This window comes from Geotrypetes seraphini, chromosome 1 (genome assembly GCF_902459505.1).
Source record: "Geotrypetes seraphini chromosome 1, aGeoSer1.1, whole genome shotgun sequence".
NCBI classification, from domain to species: Eukaryota; Metazoa; Chordata; class Amphibia; order Gymnophiona; family Dermophiidae; genus Geotrypetes; species Geotrypetes seraphini.
Window position 1 is genome coordinate 86,940,668 of NC_047084.1, and position 19,268 is coordinate 86,959,935.

The window sequence follows — 19,268 nt, forward strand, 5'->3', positions numbered from 1 at the left end:
GAGTCCTTGCATACTACCCATGGGCCTTTGTATTGTAGGTATTGTACTTGTTGCCATTAATCCATACGAACAGTTGCCAATCTACGGGGAAGATGTAATCTGTGCATACAGTGGCCAAAATATGGGAGATATGGATCCTCACATCTTTGCGGTTGCAGAAGAGGCTTACAAACAGATGGCCAGGTGAGCCAAATAGTATTTAACAATTGCTTGAAAGTAGCTTTCTGTGATTGATTGTTTTAAAAATTACTGTGCAGTAAATTGCTAGAAATTGAAATGAAGAATCCACACTACAACTTGGGACGACTGAGTTTTTGATGTATGTCCACTCCTTTGTTCTCCATTCCAAGTATTCTGGGATTCAAGCATTGAAAGACAGGCATATACTGTATATCCCAGAGCACTCTGGAACAGTTACTTCAAGTAATGATTAGATTGGACAAGAGTACAGTGGTGCCTCACACAACGAACTTAATTCGTTCCAGGAGCAAGTTTGTTATGCGAAAAGTTCGTTATGGGAAACGCGTTTTCCCATAACAATACATGTTAAAAAAAATTATTCGTTCTGCAGCATAAAATATGCTAAGATGACATAAAAAAAGATAAATTTGTCAAAATGGTGAAAATGATGGTCTTGCTGAGGCCAAACTCTTTGACGAGGTCACACTGTTTTACCCCACATTCACTCCTAATTATTTCCCGTTTCATTTCAACAGAAATCACCTTCCTGCTTTTTTTAGAAGCCATGATATATAAAAAATATTGAGTTTATCTTAAAAGGACGACTGCCGTGATACGTGCGTGCGTGCGTGATTTAATTCGTAATGAAGAACGATTGCCGCGATACGTGCTTAAGTTAAGCGCAGTGACTAACGACTGCCTGCAGTGCCTGCGCGGAAGGATGCAATACATCGGCAGTGATCGTGGAAGCTCGGGCAACGTCGTTGTGTGAAACGAAGTTCGTTGTATGAATCATGACATGAAGTTCGTTGTGTGCAGCGTCCGCTGTGCGAGGCGTTCTTTATGCGAGGCACCACTGTATTTGGGTGTTCATGGAGTTGTGCTTTCATCCTTGAAGTTTTAAACTTTCTACGACTAATTGCTTTTGTATTGGAATGGCTTATTCAAATAAATTAACCTCTTCTTTTTTAATGGCAATACTACCACTGTGAGCAACGGACTAGCAAGGGAAGGAGGTGCCCGGGGCAATGGCGCCCGGCATCACCGCATCTTGCATCCCCTCCCAACAACTGCCCCTCTCGCCTGCATTCCTTCCTCTCCCTGCACCCCCCTATCCACCTACCTCTTCATCGCTGGCAGAGAACATCTTTAACCTGCTGTTTGCGTCAGCCTCAGCTCTTCTTCTAACATCCCACGATCAGAAAGCGATATCGGAGGAAGGGCTGAGGCTGACACAAGCAACAGGTTAGAGATGCTGTCACTGCTGGTGATCATTTGAAGAGGTAGGTGGGTGGGCAGAGAGGAGAGGTATTGGCCTCCCTGCCAAGATGGTGCCTGGGAGAGGTCCGACTCCTCTCCCTCCCTTGCCACGCCACTGACTATGAGTAGAGGAGTTTATAAATTCTCATTCCATTGTGCTGCTTCCCACTATTTCAGAACTTGTGGGATAGTTATAGAAACATGACGGCAGATAAAGGACAAATGGCCTATCCAGTTGGCCATCCCTGCAGCATCCATTATCCCCTCCTCTCCTTAAGAGAACCCTAAGAGATTATACAGTCTTTTGTCTCGACCATCTCTACCAGGAGCCTATTCCATGCATCTACCAACCTTTTTGTAAAAAAAGTATCTTCTTAGATTACTCCTAAGCCTTTCACCTCTCAACTTCAACCTATGCCTCTCATTTCGAAGTTTCCTCTCAAATGAAAGAGACTCACCTCATGTGCATTTATGCCATGTAGGTATTTAAACGTCTTTCTCATATCTCCCATCTCCTGCCTTTCCTCCAAAGTATACATGTTGAGATCTTTGTCTGTCCCTATACGCCTTAGGACAAAGACCATCGATCATTTTAGTAGCCTTCCTCTGGACTGACTCCATTCTGTTTATATATTTTTGAAGATGCGATCTCCAGAATTGTACACAATATTCTAAATGAGGTCTCACCAGAGTCTTATACAGGAGCATCAATACCTCCTTTTTCCTACTGGCCATACCTCTTCCTATGCACCCTAAATTCCTTCTAGCTTTTACAATTGCCTTTTCTATCTGTTTGGCCACCTTACAATCATCACATGCTATCACAACCAAGTAATGCTCCTCTTTCGTGCACAAAATTCTTCATCCATAAACTGTACTGTTCCCTTGGGTTTTGCAGCCCAAATGTATTACCTTGCATTTGTTAACATTATCCCTTAGCTGCCAAATTTCAGACCATTCAAGTTGTGCTAGGACCTTTCTCGTGTTATTCACACCATCAGGGGTGCTGATAGAATTGAAAAATGAACTTGCAGAGCTATTGTTAGTAATTTTTCTCTAAAATCCAGGATAGTATCAAAAGACTGGAGGGTACCCAACATGTCGCTGAGTTTTAAAAAGGGTTTCAGAGGTGATCCAGGAAATTATAGACCGGTGAGCATGGATTAATAAAAGAAAGTGAACATGGATTTAGTCAAGGAAATCCTCATCAATCTACTGCATTTCTTTGAAGGGGTAAATGAACATCTGAATAAGTGTGAGCCAGTTGATATTGTGTATTTGCATTTTCAAAAGGCATATGACAAAGTACCTCATGAAAGATTTCTGAGGAAATTAGAAAGTCATGGGATAGGAGGTAATGCCTTATTATGGAAACATAGAAACATGATGGCAGTGGTCTAAGGAAGGCTGTAAAATTATTCCACTTCTATATTTTTGGATTTATATTAATATTATTCTACTGTATTTCTGTAACAAGAAGTTAATTTTCTTGTAAAAATTTGATGAAAATATAAATAAAGAATAAAAAAAAAGAAACATGATGGCAGATAAAGGCTAAATGGCTCATCCAGCCTGCCCACTGGTTGAAAGACAGAAAACAGAGAGTAAGTTTAAATTAGCAATATTCTCAATAGAGAAGGGTAAATAGTGGGTGTCTCCAGGGCTCTGTGCTGGGACTGCTGCTTTTTAATATATTTATCAATGATCTAGATATGGGAATAACAAGTGAGATAATTAAATTTGCTGATGACATAAAGTTGTTCAAAGTTGCTAAAATGCAAGAGGATTGTGAAAAATCACAAGAAGAACTTAAGAACATAAGAGCTGCCATACTGGGACAGACCGAAGGTCCATCAAGCCCAGTTTCCTGTTTCCAACAGTGGTCAATCCAGGCCCCAAGAACCTAGTCATATCCCAAGTAGCAAAACAGATTCCATGCAACCCATCCCAGGAACAAGTGGTTGACTTCTTTTAGCTATCCCAACAATGACCCATGGACTTCTCTTCTAGGGAATCATCTAAACCCTGCCATGGCAACTTACGGTACTTCACCACACTCTCCGGAAATTAATTCCAGAGTTCAATCACATGCTGTGTGAAGAAATATTTTCTCTGGTTTGTTCCAAATCCACTACCCAGTAGCCTCATCACATGCCTCCCAGACCTTGTATCTTTGGAAAGAATAAACAAGCAACTCGCATCTACCCTTTTCACTCCACTCAGAATTCCACAGACCTCTATCATATCACCCCTGAGCCATCTCCTCTCCAAGCTGAAGAGCCCTAGCCACCCTAGCCTTTCCTCAAAGGGAAATCATCCCATCCCTCCCTCCACCATTTTCGTTGCTCTTCCCTGCACCTTCTCCAACTCCATTATATCCATTTTGAGATATTGCAACCAGAATTGCACACAGCATTTGAGGTGGGGCCAGAGATTATATTAAATTTGATCATGTTATGATCACTATTATCAAGCGGCCCCAGCACCCTTACTTCCCACACCAATTCATGCGTTCCACTAAGAACTAGGTCTAGACTTGCATTGACTCTTGTCGGTTCCTCAACCAGCTGCTCCATAAAACAGTCCTTGATTTCATCAAGGAATTTTATCTCTCTAACATAACCCTGATCTTACATTTACCCAGTCAATATTGGAGTAGTTGAAATCACCCATTAATATTGTGTTACATAGTTTGTTGGCTTCCCTAATTTCTGATAACATTTCAGCATCTGTCCGTTCATCCTAGTTAGGTGGACAGTTGTACACTCCTATAACTATTCTTTTCCCCTTTACACATGGGATTTCTTCCCATAGGGATTCCAAAGTGTGTTGCGGTTCCTGTACAATTTTCAGTCCATTCAATTCAAGGCCACCCTTAACATGTGGGCGTCAAACTGGCAGATGATGTTTAATGGGAGCAAGTGCAAAGTGATGTATATGGGAAAGAGGAATCCAAACTACAGCTACGTGATGCAGTGTTTGCAAAATGAAGTACCCGAAACTGCTTCGAGCATTAGAATTTGTATTTCCTTTACCAAAGGTAGATTATGCTAAACAAATTTAATTGACTTTTCTTTGACTGGGTGACAAAAGAGCTAGATCAAAGGTGTCCGCTGGATATGATCTATAAAGGTTGCATCAAAGCTTTTGATATTGTTCCTTACAGCAAGCTTATGAATGAATTAAGCAGCTTGAGGATATGACCCAAGGTGGTAAATTGGATCAGAAATTGGTTGCTGGAAAATATAATTCACTTGGAAGAATGAAAAGCAAGTATCCTGGGGCTGATTAAGAGAACAAGTATACTCTTTTAATGAGAAAGTATAAATATAAAAAAAATCAGTTAAAAATTTTTTTTGTTTATTATTGCACATAATATAGGCACTAGAGTTCAATTCACTACTTTTTCACACATATCAGTGGTGTGAATGACGGTTTTGACCGGTGATAGTACTCTTGCACAAATTGTGTGTCTTGACAAAAACTTCGTGTTTTTGACGCTGAGTATTTGAGGTCTTTTTTTCCTCATTATTCCAATTTGATATCAAGTTCAATTTATTTAGGGCTCCTTTTACTAAGGTGCGCTAGCGCTAAACCCGCGCTACGCTTCTAGAACTAATGCCAGTTCAATGCTGGCATTAAGGTCTAGCGCGCACAGCAATTTAGCGCGTGCTATTCGGCACGTTAAGGCCCTAACGCACCTTTGTAAAAGGAGCCCTTAATATACCGCAAATATAAAACCAAAGGTAAATCTAAGCGATTTACAAAAAAAGTTTAAAATAAATTAATATAAAAATTAAATACGGTAGGGAACAAAAAAAAGCAACAACACCACACCCATAAAAATACAGTTTAACAGTCAAACCAACAAAGAAATATGACGAAAGGAGGGAGTTGGTACAGAAGTGTATGATGTAGGGATGGAATAGGAGCAAAGAAACAAGAGAAAAGTCCACTCTGCACAAATCCAAAGGAGTCCAAAAGAAGAAGCAGAGAGGGCCTGGTCTTCAAACGAACCATACTTTATTGGCAACCCATATAGCCAGACAAACATAGAACTCGACACGGGGCCGTGTTTCAGTGCATGTGCCTGCATCAGGAGTCCTGGATGTAAGTATGGAGTTAAGTCAATGCCCATAGACACAATGCCAAATCACAAAATATGCCAAGCGCCGCTGCATAGAACTCAGCATACATGGAAAAGAAGTATAGAAGAATTTGACAGGAGAGGTGGAGGGCAAAATGGATGCAACTGCCTGGTAGAGGGGTAGGCCTGCAGTTTTAGCGCACTTCAGTCTGCTTTCTTATGCCTGTTTTTCAGTTTTACGTGGCTGCAGTGGGTGCATAAGTCATAAAATAAGTGTTTGTGACAATGTAAATGCAAATGAGATAGCTTAAGACATTAGTCAGTGTATGCTTATGAATAATCCTATATAATAAAACCCTAGCCGCGCATGCACACTCTTATCTGTGTGCTTCCATGATCCGTATGTCTGTGGCCGCAGGAGTGCGCATGCGCGCTTAGGGTTCCCCCCCCCCCCGTAAGACAGTTTGTCTTTGGCAGCGGCGTCTTGGCCCCCCCCTCCCCAGCACACCCGAACCCCCGTTCAGCCTCCCATCCGACCCTTCCTTCCCGCGATCCGGCTGGTTCCCTTACTCCCTTGCCGCTGCCCCTCTTCCCTTCCTGCGACACGGCAGAGCAAATCAGGGCAGTAGAAGGCTGCGAAGCAGCGTGTTTAGAGTGCTGCGGCCGCTGCTGGAGTCAGGGAAGTGAAGGAGGCAGCAGGGGACTAAGAGAGCCTGCCAGACCGCAGGGACAGTGCGCAGCAGCCTCAACAGCGTGTAGGCGAGTGGTGCGTGAAGGAGTTTGAACAGGTGGTGGCAGTTTCGCTCAGAGGAACAGCTGGAGGGTATGGTGCCGGTGCTGCAGGTGTCCCATGCAGGTAAAAATTCTCAAAGGAGGGGGAAAGGGGGCTGCTTTGGGGGAGGGGTGTGCTGGGAGGCAGACAGCTTTGCTGGGGGGGAAGACAGAAGGGGGGCCACGGAGAGACAGTCAGGGAGGAACTGGAGGGGGAGAGGGAAAGGGGAATGCTTTGGGGGAGGGGTGTGCTGGGAGGCAGACAGCTTTGCTTGGGGGGGAAAGACAGAAGGGGGGCCACGGAGAGACAGTCAGGGAGGAACTGGAGGGGGAGAGGGAAAGGGGGTTGCTTTGGGGGAGGGGTGTGCTGGGAGGCAGACAGCCTTGCTTGGGGGAGGGAAGACAGAAGGGGGCCACGGAGAGACAGTCAGGGAGGAACTGGAGGGGGAGAGGGAAAGGGAGCTGCTTTCTAGCACCTGTTAATGTAACGGGCTTTAATACTAGTAGAGATATAATTGGTAACTGAAGTAGGCTATGTTTACTATCCAAAGTGAAGAGAAAAGCTTGAATGTTGTAAGCACTTACTGTTTATATCAAGGGACTGAGATGCCAAATGAACATTTGTTATATTGCCCTTCAGATTTGCCTTTCACGATACTACATCCATTATTATTTATTTGGTTTTGTTTACTGGAATGCATTAAACGCATTTATAAGGAGATTTAAAGTAGAGAAGAAGCTTAACGATTAGAGCAGCAGACTGGGAACCAGAAAGCCAGGGTTCAAATCCCATGGCAACTCCTTGTGTCGCTTAACTCTCTATGCCTCTGGAGAAGGCAGTGGCAAAACCCACTCCTGCATCGTGCCAAGAAGACGATGAGGGAAGGGTTCCCTCATTGCATGGTTGCCAGGAGTCGGTTCTGACAGTCGGTCAGTTCTGACTTGAGGAGGCATCTGTATCTGGATTAGAGAATGACACGGGGACAAATTTATCCCCTTCTCCGCAGGAATTCAATTTCCCTATGAGTTTTGTCGCTGTCCCTGCCCCATTCCTGCAAGTTCTCCCTTAACTAGACAAGCCTCGAACACTTATGATTTTAAAGTGTCTGAGGCTTGTGCAGATGAGGACAGAGCTTGCAGGAATGGGGCAGGGACGGGAAAAGAACTCATGGGGACGGGATGGGGAAAATTTGTCCCCGTGTCATTCTCTAATCTGGATGATGAGGTTCACTCCCAAGGGCAGTGTACAGCAAGTGAAACGTGACGCAAAATGTATCATTTTGTTATTTTGTTAACAGCATAGAGTAAAAGTAAAATGAAGTAAATTTGTAGATGGGTAAATTGAAATCCTAAAAATAGAAATAACATAATGCAGTGTCAGAAATATGCACATTAAAACGACATAGCAGAACAATCAAATAATGCAAATATGGAAAATATCAGCAGGCAGTATGGAGAAATCTTCATATAATACATATAAAATAAATCAAATCTCTTAATAGGCAACCTATTAGAACATTTAACAACATAAATATGATATTGGCAGAATACAAATGACGTACCGTAATAGACACACATTAGAGTAGAGGTTCCCATATCTGGTTCTGGAAGCATCCCAGCCTCTCAGTGAATATTCATGAGAGTGATGTGCATATAGTAGACAGAATCATGCAAATGTCTTATGAATATCTATTGTGGATATCCTGAAAACCTGACTGGGTGCCTCCAGAACCAGATTTGGGAAACACTACACTAGAACATACAAATTACATGATGCTTGTGTAATTCTCAATCCAGGAAAAGCTGTTGAAATTTAAAAGTTCAGAAAATAATCCACCCCACAAATCGGAAAAAGGGGAAGCGTGTCAAATACCATACAACAAACAAAAACTCCTCTCTTCACACCAAGGGAAACTGCTCTCCAACAAAACAAGTGCATTGAAATCTCACAGAAAGTGAATGTCTTATTAACAATGGGGTTTAAAAAAAAAAAAAAAAATGTATAAGAGGAAGTATCCATGAATGAATGCACTAATCAGGCACTTGTAAGACTAATGAGAGCCTTTAAAGATTTGATTGTCACGATCGGTACACATCGTTCCGTTCCTCATTTTAGCAAAAGTGTGAAAAACAAATAAGAAGAGAACAGTGTCCCCGGCTGAAAATCGCTATGACTAGCCGATATCGCTAACACAAAAACAGACAGATGCTGCACTATGCAGACTCAAATCAACAAAACTACCCAAAAAGCATTATTCACAATGCGCAACTTAAGAAAAATAAGGAAATTCTTTGACAAAGAACACTACAGAATCATTGTACAATCCCTGGTACTAGGTCTTGTGGACTACTGCAATATCCTATATCTATCATGCCCTACAAACATGATCAAAAAACTACAGACCGTTCAGAACACAGCTCTCAGACTAATCTACTCCCTCGGAAAATTTGACCACATCACCAATGCCTACCTAGACTCACATTGGCTACCGATTCGAGCCAGAATTCAATTCAAACTATACTGTCTAATCTTCAAAGTAATCAACGGTACTGCACCTGCCTATCTAAACGATCGCCTAAACCGTAACCTTCCACCCAGAACAAGAAGAACACTGACACCATTCTCATACCCACCACTCAATGGCACTCATCATAAAAAGCTTTATGATAACCTCATAGCAACACATGCAGCAAAACTCGAACCCTCCATCGCCAGATTGTTAACCTCAACATCTGACTTCAAAGCATTCCGTAAAGAAATCAAAACGCTGCTATTCAAAAAGTACCGTATTTTCACGCATATAACGCGCGCGTTATACGCGTTTTTACCTACCGCGCATACCCCTCGCGCGTTATATGCGTGAGCGCGGTATACAAAAGTTTTAAAACATAGTTCCCACCCCGCCCGACGCCCGATTCACCCCCCCAGCAAGACCGCTCGCACCCCCACCCCGAACGACCGCTCGCACGCGCTCCCACCCGCACCCGCATCCACGATCGGAGCAAGAGGGAGCCCAAGCCCTCTTGCCCGGCCGACTCCCCGACGTCCGATACATCCCCCCCCCGGCAGGACCACTCGCACCCCCACCCCGAAGGACCGCCGACTTCCCGACAATATCGGGCCAGAAGGGAGCCCAAACCCTCCTGGCCAGACCGCTCGCACCCCCACCCCGAACGACTGCTCGCACGCGCTCCCACCCGCACCCGCATCCACGATCGGAGCAAGAGGGAGCCCAAACCCTCTTGCCCGGCCGACTCCCCGACGTCCGATACATCCCCCCCCCCCGGCAGGACCACTCGCACCCCCACCCCGAAGGACCGCCGACTTCCCGACAATATCGGGCCAGAAGGGAGCCCAAACCCTCCTGGCCACGGCGACCCCCTAACCCCACCCCGCACTACATTACGGGCAGGAGGGATCCCAGGCCCTCCTGCCCTCGACGCAAACCCCCCTCTCCCCCAACGACCGCCCCCCCCCCAAGAACCTCCGACCGCCCCCCAGCCAACCCGCGATCCCCCTGGCGACACCCACAACCCCCCCACCCCCCTTCCCCGTACCTTTGGTAGTTGGCCGGACAGACGGGAGCCAAACCCGCCTGTCCGGCAGGCAGCCAACGAAGGAATGAGGCCGGATTGGCCCATCCATCCTAAAGCTCCGCCTACTGGTGGGGCCTAAGGCGCGTGGGCCAATCAGAATAGGCCCTGGAGCCTTAGGTCCCACCTGGGGGCGCGGCCTGAGGCACATGGGCCCAACCCGACCATGTGCCTCAGGCCGCGCCCCCAGGTGGGACCTAAGGCTCCAGGGCCTATTCTGATTGGCCCACGCGCCTTAGGCCCCACCAGTAGGCGGAGCTTTAGGATGGATGGGCCAATCCGGCCTCATTCCTTCGTTGGCTGCCTGCCGGACAGGCGGGTTTGGCTCCCGTCTGTCCGGCCAACTACCAAAGGTACGGGGAAGGGGGGTGGGGGGGTCGGGGGGGGCGCCCGGGGGGTCGCGGGTCGGCTGGGGGGGCGGTCGGAGGTTCTTGGGGGGGGCGGTCGTTGGGGGGGAGGGGAGTTTGCGTCGAGGGCAGGAGGGCCTGGGATCCCTCCTGCCCGTAATGTAGTGCGGGGTGGGGTTAGGGGGTCGCCGTGGCCAGGAGGGTTTGGGCTCCCTTCTGGCCCAACTACCAAAGGTACGGGGAAGGGGGTGGGGGGGTCGTGGGGGTCGCCAGGGGGGTCGCGGGTCGGCTGGGGGGCGGTCGGAGGTTCTTGGGGGGGGGGGGCGGTCGTTGGGGGGGGGGGGGTTTGCGTCGAGGGCAGGAGGGCCTGGGATCCCTCCTGCCCGTAATGTATTGCGGGGTGGGGTTAGGGGGTCGCCGTGGCCAGGAGGATTTGGGCTCCCTCCTGGCCCGATATTGTTGGGGAGTCGGCGGTCCTTCGGGGGGGAGGGATGTATCGGACGTCGGGGGGGGCATCAGGCTTTCAGGATGGGGACAGACCTTCAAGGGGGGACAGTGCACGGAAGTCAGGGGGGGTGAACGGAGAGTCGGGACAGCGCACGGAAAGTCAGGGCGGGCGAAAGGAGCGTCGGGCAGCATGCGCGGTATACCCGTGAGCGCGGTATACCAAAGTTTTTGTACATATCATCGTGATTTCTGCGCGCTATACCCGTGTGCGCGTTTTATACGGGTGCGCGTTATTTGCGTGAAAATACGGTATATACAATCTACCTAATCTCCCTCTCCTCTTCCCCTAGAAATCAAAACACTACTGTTCAATACCATTACAATCTTCCTAATCTCCCTCTCCTCTTCCACTTACACCGACCAGGTTCTGCGCACTCCCTGGCACCTTACCCTCAATCGACCAATAAAAAAAAACAAAAAACAACAAAGCTACCTTGAACCTAAATCATCCTACCGAAACCGATTACCTACCAACGTATGGAAACAGACAATTTGCTAAGTAATGTAATGTAACCTGATTTATTTTCCAATGTTATTATGTCTATACACTCATTCTGTTATTATGTCTATACCCTCAACCTGTATTCTCCAATGTCATGTACCCTCCTGGAAATGTCCAGTTCTCTTCTTATGTAATCCGCTTTGAACTGCAAGGTACAAGCAGAATAAAAATCACTAATGTAATGTAATGTAAAAACAGTCCAGCAAAATGTAATCAGTTTCCCGTGGTGTTTTGAGGGCAGTTTTTGGTAGTTGAAATTAAAAGAGCAGGTGGATCACTTTATACATTCTCTTTTTAGAAACTGATTTAATAATTGACGAGTCAGTTTTGCCTTATCCATGGAATTATTGTGGTTAATGACGTGGTTTGCTACTTCCGGAGCGGGGCCGGCAGATGTACTCATCGTGGGACCTTCCTGCATCTCAGTGTGGCTGCCGACTGCTCCAAAGCAAGTATATCGGAGGGGGTGCACCGGCGGCCGCGCTGAGGTGCAGGTCTTTCTCAACAGTAGGGCAGGACATTCTGGACCCGGACCGCTCTGTACCCCCCTAGGGCATGCACCCGGGGCGGACCGCACCTCCACCTCCTAGGTACGCCACTGTCTAATAGAAATGTTGGGTAAATCTGAGAGGTGTTTGGGGTTGTTTTTTTTTTTTTTTTAATATTTAAAGTGTTTATTATATTTTCAATCTTAATTAACAAGCATAACTTGTACAGAAAACAAAATTAAACATATCAAATCCATCATATGAAACAATATCAAGAAAACCAAAGTAAATTTGACTAATTTTGCTCAAGTCCTCAAATTGAATCCAAGATGTTATAATCTAGCGAGAAAAACTAAGAAAATTCCATTAAGATTAAAGCTAGACTTTAAGAATAAATGGGATACCTATGTGGGATCCTTACGAGGGTCGAACTGGAATATCGGTCGCTAGGTATAGACTTAAGAGGATGGGTCAGTAGGGTGGGCAGACTTGATGGGCTATAGCCCTTTTCTGCCGTCATCTTCTAAAGCGTTGAGTTTGGCGTATATTCCATCAAAATAGGGCTCAGGGTTGTTCTTTTTCCAAACGGGTTAGGGACAGAAAGGTTGTCAACTTGGTTTGGTTCATAAAAATCAGTATAAAGCCAAACATTTTAGCCTGCCTAGTTCTACTGCTAAGTGTGACTTGAACATAAGAATATCCATCCTGGGTCAGACCAACGTCCATCCAGCCCAGTATCCTGTTTCCAACAGTGGCCAATCCAAGTTAAAAGTACTTGGCGGAAACCCAAATAGTAGTAACATTCCATGCTACCGATCTCAAAGCAAGCAGTGGCTTCCCCCATGTCTGTCTCAGTTGCAGACGAAGGGTCTAATGTTATAACAGGGTATTGACTGCCAAGAGGAATAGTAGAAGATCTCTTGCTCTTTTTACATTTCCACCTGTTTAAGGGCTGCAAAAGCAAGAAATATCGCGATCGCATACTTTCTTTTTAAGCGGTATCTCATGACAAGGTCTTCCGTCACTTTCTTTTTACATGACGTTCTTATTTAAACTTCAGAAGCCAATTAGAAACTTACCTCTTTTCAAAATTCCTAACTAACAAGCCTTTCCTTGATCCCATTGTTTTTGCTTTTAATTAATCTTTTGTAAACCGCATTGAACTCCAGCGGTTTTGCGGTATAGAAGCCTGATTTTATGTTATGTTATGTATTGATGTGAAATGTCCAAGAAAGTGTCTAATTTAGAAAGACAAGTCAAAGAACAAGAACAGAAACTGCAGTGATGGTGTACAGGACGCCAAGTCTTTATTAGACAAACATAAAAATGAACTCATAAAAACAGTTTGTACCAAAAGGACAGATAAGGCCCGACCCGACACGGTCTGTGTTTCGAAGAAACACTCCTTCCTCAGGGGTCCTAATCTGTGATGTACCAATACAAGAAAACCTGATGGATAACGACTAGATGAGAACAGTAAATAGCTGAACGAATGTAGCTCCTACGTGGTACAGGGAAAGAAATTGAGAATGAAAAAAGTTCATTTTTATGTTTGTCTAATAAAGACTTGGCATCCTATACATCATCACTACAGTTTCTGTTCTTGTTCTTTGACTTATTTCACTGCAGTCCTGTTGGATACTTTTTTGTTTTTTTTAATTTAGAAAGACAACATATAGGCACCTATGTATCTTTATAAAATAGTCACTCACAACTAATTCCAGGGATGCAAAAATCATGATCCAAGGAAGCATGTATGCGTGTATATTGCGGTGTCAGGTCAAAAGCGTGCCGCGACAAAGGCGTGCCCAGACGATTGAGCGCAGCGTGGAGGTGCACGCCGCTCTAAATTACTGTTTTTAGGGCTCTGACGGGGGGGTGTGGGGGGGGGAACTCCCCACTTTACTTAATAGACATCGCGCCGCATTGTGAGGGATGTGGGGGGTTGTAACCCCCCACATTTTACTGAAAACTTAACTTTTTCCCTGTTTTTAGTGGAGGGTTACAACCCCCCAAACCCCCCATAATGCCGGCGCGATGTCTATTAAGTAAACTGGGGGGGTTCCCCAACAAAACCCCCCGTAGGAGCCCCTAAAAACTGTAATTTTGTGCGGTGCACGCCTCCGCGCTGTGCTCAATTGTCGGCGCGCACTTTTGTCTTTCGCGCCGTTGTCTATGAACCGTATATTGCAGCTCTGCCCAAATTCTGTCCCTGAAAATGTCTGTATGCCGTTCATATAAAATACAGATGTACTCTTTCCATATATGTTCTTTTTTTATGCTTGTATTTGGTCACACAATTGCATGATACATTTTCTGCATGTGGAAAATGCTTTATGCGAGGAGATGCTGGAAAGTTCTCAGCCCAGCCAAGAAGGGAATGATGTGGAGCCATGAAACTTACAAGTTATTCCACATATTCGCCCCTATTTTCAACACACTTGGCACATCCTGTCTGAAGTTGCTGTAACCTTTCCAAAAAATAATCTGATGTATGGTCACTGAAATATTGCTCCGTTGCTGCAATCACCTCTGAATCACTTGAAAATTGTCACCCTTTCAAACTCTTTTTAAAGATTGGAAACAGGAAATAGTCAGATGGAGCAAGATCTGGTGATTAGGGTGGATGGTCTATGCGCTGAAACCCCAACTGTGTCAAAATATCCATCGTTTTGCCAGCCTTGTGAGAAGGTGCTTTGTCTTGCAAAAAAGAGAACTCCTGTCTACAGCTTCCTTCTCCTTTTTTTCTTTCAATGCCTCCTTTAATCGGCGCAGTAAGTTACAGTAGTATTCTGCAATAACTGTTTGGTCCCTTGGAAGATAGTCAGTCAGTGGCCATGACCTCTCCTGCTGACTTTTGGGTCTTGAATTTCCTTGGCCTTGGAGAATCTGAGAATCAAAGTGGTGGAACCATGTTAAGAACATAAGAACATAAGCAGTGCCTCTGCTGGGTCAGACCATAGGTCCATCCTGCCCAGCAGTCCGCTCCCGCGGCGGCCCAAACAGGTCACGACCTGTCTAAATCACCAGAAGGTGCCCCCATGCCTCCTTGGTTTCCTAATTGAGTCCTATCTTCCTATCAAAGTCCTAGCCCTCCGGTCTTGCACCTGCACGACCTGGTTGGGTTTCTACATTTATTTTCTGGTTAGCTTTCTCAGTATCCCACGATCCCTTTATCCCTCAGGAATCCATCCAGTCTCTGTTTGAATCCCTGTACCGTACTCTGCCTGATCACTTCCTCCGGTAGCGCATTCCAAGTGTCCACGACCCTCTGGGTGAAAAAAAACTTCCTTGCATTCGTTTTGAACCTATCTCCCTTCAGTTTCTCCGAATGCCCCCTCGTACATGTTGTCCCCTTCAGCCTGAAGAATCTGTCCCTATCCACCCTCTCTATGCCCCTCATGATCTTGAAGGTCTCTATCATATCACCCCTGAGCCTCCTTTTTTCCAGAGAGAAGAGCCCCAGCCTATCCAACCTCTCAGCATATGGGTAGTGTTCCAGCCCTCTTACCAGTTTCGTTGCTCTCCTTTGGACTCTCTCAAGTACCTCCATGTCCTTCTTGAGGTACGGCGACCAATATTGAACGCAGTATTCCAGATGCGGACGCACCATCGCTCGGTACAGTGGCATGATGACTTCCCGCGTCCTGGTAGTTATGCCCCTCTTTATGATGCCCAGCATTCTGTTGGCTTTTTTTGAGGCCGCTGCGCACTGTGCAGATGGCTTCAGTGATGCATCCACCAGCACACCCAAGTCTCTCTCAAGATTGCTTTCTCCCAACAATGCCCCCCCCAATTTGTAGCTGAACATGTTTCATCAGCAGTGACTAGTTGTTCCAGAATGTTGGCACCAGCTTGCTGAAAATGCTACGAAATCGTCTTGGAAGTGTCAACTCTGTTGTTTCTCGTCGGCATTCAAACATTTGGACACCCACTTGTCTGGCAGCTTCTGCCTACCCAGCTGCTCATGGATTATACACCCAAAACATTCCCTGGATATCTGTAGCGTCTCAACAATTGTTTCAGCTGATATTCGCTGATCTGCCAAAATCAGGTCATGGGCATGGTTTAACAATTTCAGGAGTTGGCACTATTTGAGGCCTCCCAGACCTTGCTGCATCTTCGGTCTCAAAATCTCCTTGCTGAAAGTTTGCACACCACTTCTTTACTGTGGAGTAAGATGGGCATTTGCCACTCAGCGTTTGCATCACATATTCATGGAATTACTTTGGAGTTTTCTTTTGCAGGAATAGAAAATTTGTGATGGCTCGGAGCTCCACATTTGAAAATTCCACACTTTTCATCGACATGGTTCAATCAGTGATCTAAAACAATGCTAAAACATAGCATTACGATTCTGCAAATTGGCACTTTTGCAAAATAAAATAGTACCCTATTCAGCCACAGTTGAAAAATAACGCTCAGGATTTAGGAAGTTGTTTGGACTGAGAACTTTTCAGCACCCCTCGTAAAATTACTTCAAAATGTTTGGAATTTACTTGTGTTACAGGCCTGTTCTTATCAGAAACTCGGCACAGCGTTTTGAAAAAAAATATTTTTCTTTTCTATAAATGAGCTAGGATACTGATAAATTATTTACATGCCTTATTTATCAACTAAGGGGGAAATCATCATCGTGTTTAACTGTTAGCTCCAGTCATTAGTAACTAGGGGAGGGTCTTTTACCGCGCGGGGTAAATGCTAACGTGCCCATTATATTCTATGGACGCGTTAGCATGTAGCACACGCTAAATCGGCTAGCGTGCCTTAGTAAAAAGACCCCTTGGGTCACAATGCGTAAAATAGGATGTGTGTTACAATAGTATGTTAATAGTAAAAACATGTTTCAATGGTAGCCCCTGTGATATGCAGAATGCTGTCGTTCGACTGATCTTTAATCTGAAAAAGCTTGATCATGTCGCCCCTTTTTTTTCCATGAATTGCACTGGTTGCCAGTCGAGGCTCGTGTGAAATTTAAATCTGTTATAGGCTTTGTTATAGGGTATTGTTCTGGCCTTGCACCTAATTATCTTATGGCAGCGAAACTGGATCCCTTTATCTCCAACTTGTTATCAACTACAAGTGACTTTAAATCATTCCGAAAAGAAATCAAAACCCTACTATTCAAAATAACTATACAACCTCCCAACCGACCCTAACAAGTAACCAAGCCTAAACCCTTCTCCTAAATTGTAATTCCTTGCATCTATTATGTAAGCATCCCCCAATTGTAACTTCCTAGAAAATCCCAGCTATCTTTTACTATTTCCCGCTTAGAACTGTAAACATCCCCTGCATTGTAACTTCCTGGATATGTCCAGCTGTCTTCTACTGTAATCCGCTTAGAACTGCAAGGTAAAGGCGGAATATGAGTCACTAAAGTAATGTAATGATATTTGTAAATTCAAAGCACACTTGATGCACGCATGCTGCGTTTACATTTCCTTCAGTCAAAGGATGTCAGTATAAAACATATCGTCGTCTTCTGTTGTTTCAAGCTGCAATATGGGATAAAAAATTTGAATTTTCTAATAGCGACCTCTTGCTCATATCAGCATTATAGGAGACAATTGAAAACGTTTCTGTTTACAAGACTTTTAGGAAATTAATGTATTATATTCAACTGTGTATGTGCAGTTTTTCATTCTATTTTGTAAACCGCATAGAACTTTTTTTAAAAAAAAATTCTTTATTTATATTTCAATCATAATCACAAGACATTACTTCTTGCGACAGAAACACGGCAGGAATAATGATAACACATTACTTCAACAAGACCAAAAAAACTTTTTATACCTTAATTAAACCACAAGAAGTAGGGGGATCCTAGAGATATGCTTAAACGATACTTAGTGGAAATACTTGAAATTCCTGATTCGTCTATTCCACCATTTACACAGGCTTACTATTTGCCTGTTAAAGAACTTGGAGATCAAAAAAATCCCCAAGAAGCGAATCAAGAAGTGATTAAACAACCTTTGGATATAACCGCTTTATTAGAGTCCTCAGATAGGGAAGTAGCCACTCCGGCTACTTTGCTTCTTTCAGTTGCCCTTACTTTGGATAAAACATGGTTATTGAAGTTATACTTTAAAAATAAACACAAAAGACTTTTTGGGACTTAAAGTTCAAATGTTTCCTGATTTGGCCAGGGACACACAGAGACGCAGAAAATAATTTTTATTGTTAAGACCTGCAATTACTGCCCTGGGAGCTACCTTTTTTTCTTCGATACCCTTGTAAATGTATCGTTCATTATAAATTGCACAAGTTTGTTTTCTTTGAACCTTCACAACTGGCAACGTTCCTGTCTCTGTCACGGCTGGAGAAAGCTCATGATGAATAGATGACTGCCTAATCATGGTCTCACCTATAACTGTTCTTTTCTTTTAATTGATTACCTTAAATTCCGTTTAATTTAATCTTGGATCTTATATGAGGACTTGAGCGAGATCTAAGATGGAATAATTATTGGAATGTATGTATTGTGTTGGAAGTTTTTCTTTATTTCTTGGACCTTGCTTTCTGTACAAGTTTTACTTGATTGATTATATTTGAAAGTGTATAAAAAAAAAAAAAGAAGTAGGGGGAGATAAGGCAGGTATGATATGAGAAGATAAACAATGAGGAAAGTAAAATATTACAAAACAGGCGTAACATAATTTCTCTGCCATTTCCTTCAAATCCCTCAGTTTGGAGCAATTCTTTTCAGCTCAAGAAAAGCTTTCAAATGTTCGGGGAGAAAAAAAATACATATTTTAGTAGCATATATTTTATAACACACTTGCAAGAGTAGGCAAGTAAAAACGACGCCCCTAAAGATTTAGGGCTCCTTTTACTAAGGTGCGCTAGTGTTTTTAGCACGCACTAACCGAAAAATACGCAAGCGCTATGGAGGCGTTAGTGTGTAGTGCGTGCGGCATAGTAGTGCGCGCGAAAACCGCTAGAGCGCCTTAGAAAAAAGGCTAAGGGCTCCTTTTTAGTAAGGTGCACTAGCGGTTTTAGAGCGCGCTTAGCGCGCACTACGATGCCACGCACGCTAAACGCTAACGCCTTCATAGAACTTACGTTAGTATTTTTCATTTAGCGCATGGTTAGCGCACCTTAGTAAAAGGAGCCCTTAGTCTCTTATCTTAACTCCAGGAATTACTTTCTGCGTTCTTGAGGATTCTTTGTGACATTCTGGTAGACCTATATCGCTTTCCGTAAAAAAACATTTTTTTTTTTTTTTTTTTTTTGAAACTCTAAAATACTGTTTCCTAAATGCATCTATATCTTGCTGAAAGACAAAAGATACTAATAGAGTTGTTTTAGGTGTTTTCTTGTTATGGGTTCTTCCAGGAAATCGGATAAGTTTTGGAAATCAAGTTGAGTAGTTTGATATTTCTCTCCTTCCAAGTCCCCTCGAGGTTGTTTAACATTTGAAGGAAGATAATAAATTTTGTTTAATGGTGGAATCCTTTCAGAGGTATATTTTAACCGCATAGAACTTAATGGTATTGCGGTATAGAAATAAATTTTTATGTTAGAAC

General features: G+C 44.2%; 1 protein-coding gene across 2 annotated transcripts in view; it reads left to right on the forward strand.

The window, feature by feature from the left end:
- MYO5B (myosin VB) overlaps positions 1-19,268 on the forward strand; it is a 690,137-nt gene that overhangs the window by 228,622 nt on the left and 442,247 nt on the right. For both annotated transcript variants that reach the window (XM_033934618.1, XM_033934625.1), the window contains exon 4: positions 39-183. In XM_033934618.1, the coding sequence (XP_033790509.1) occupies positions 39-183 (145 nt within the window). The remainder of the gene's footprint in view (positions 1-38; positions 184-19,268) is intronic.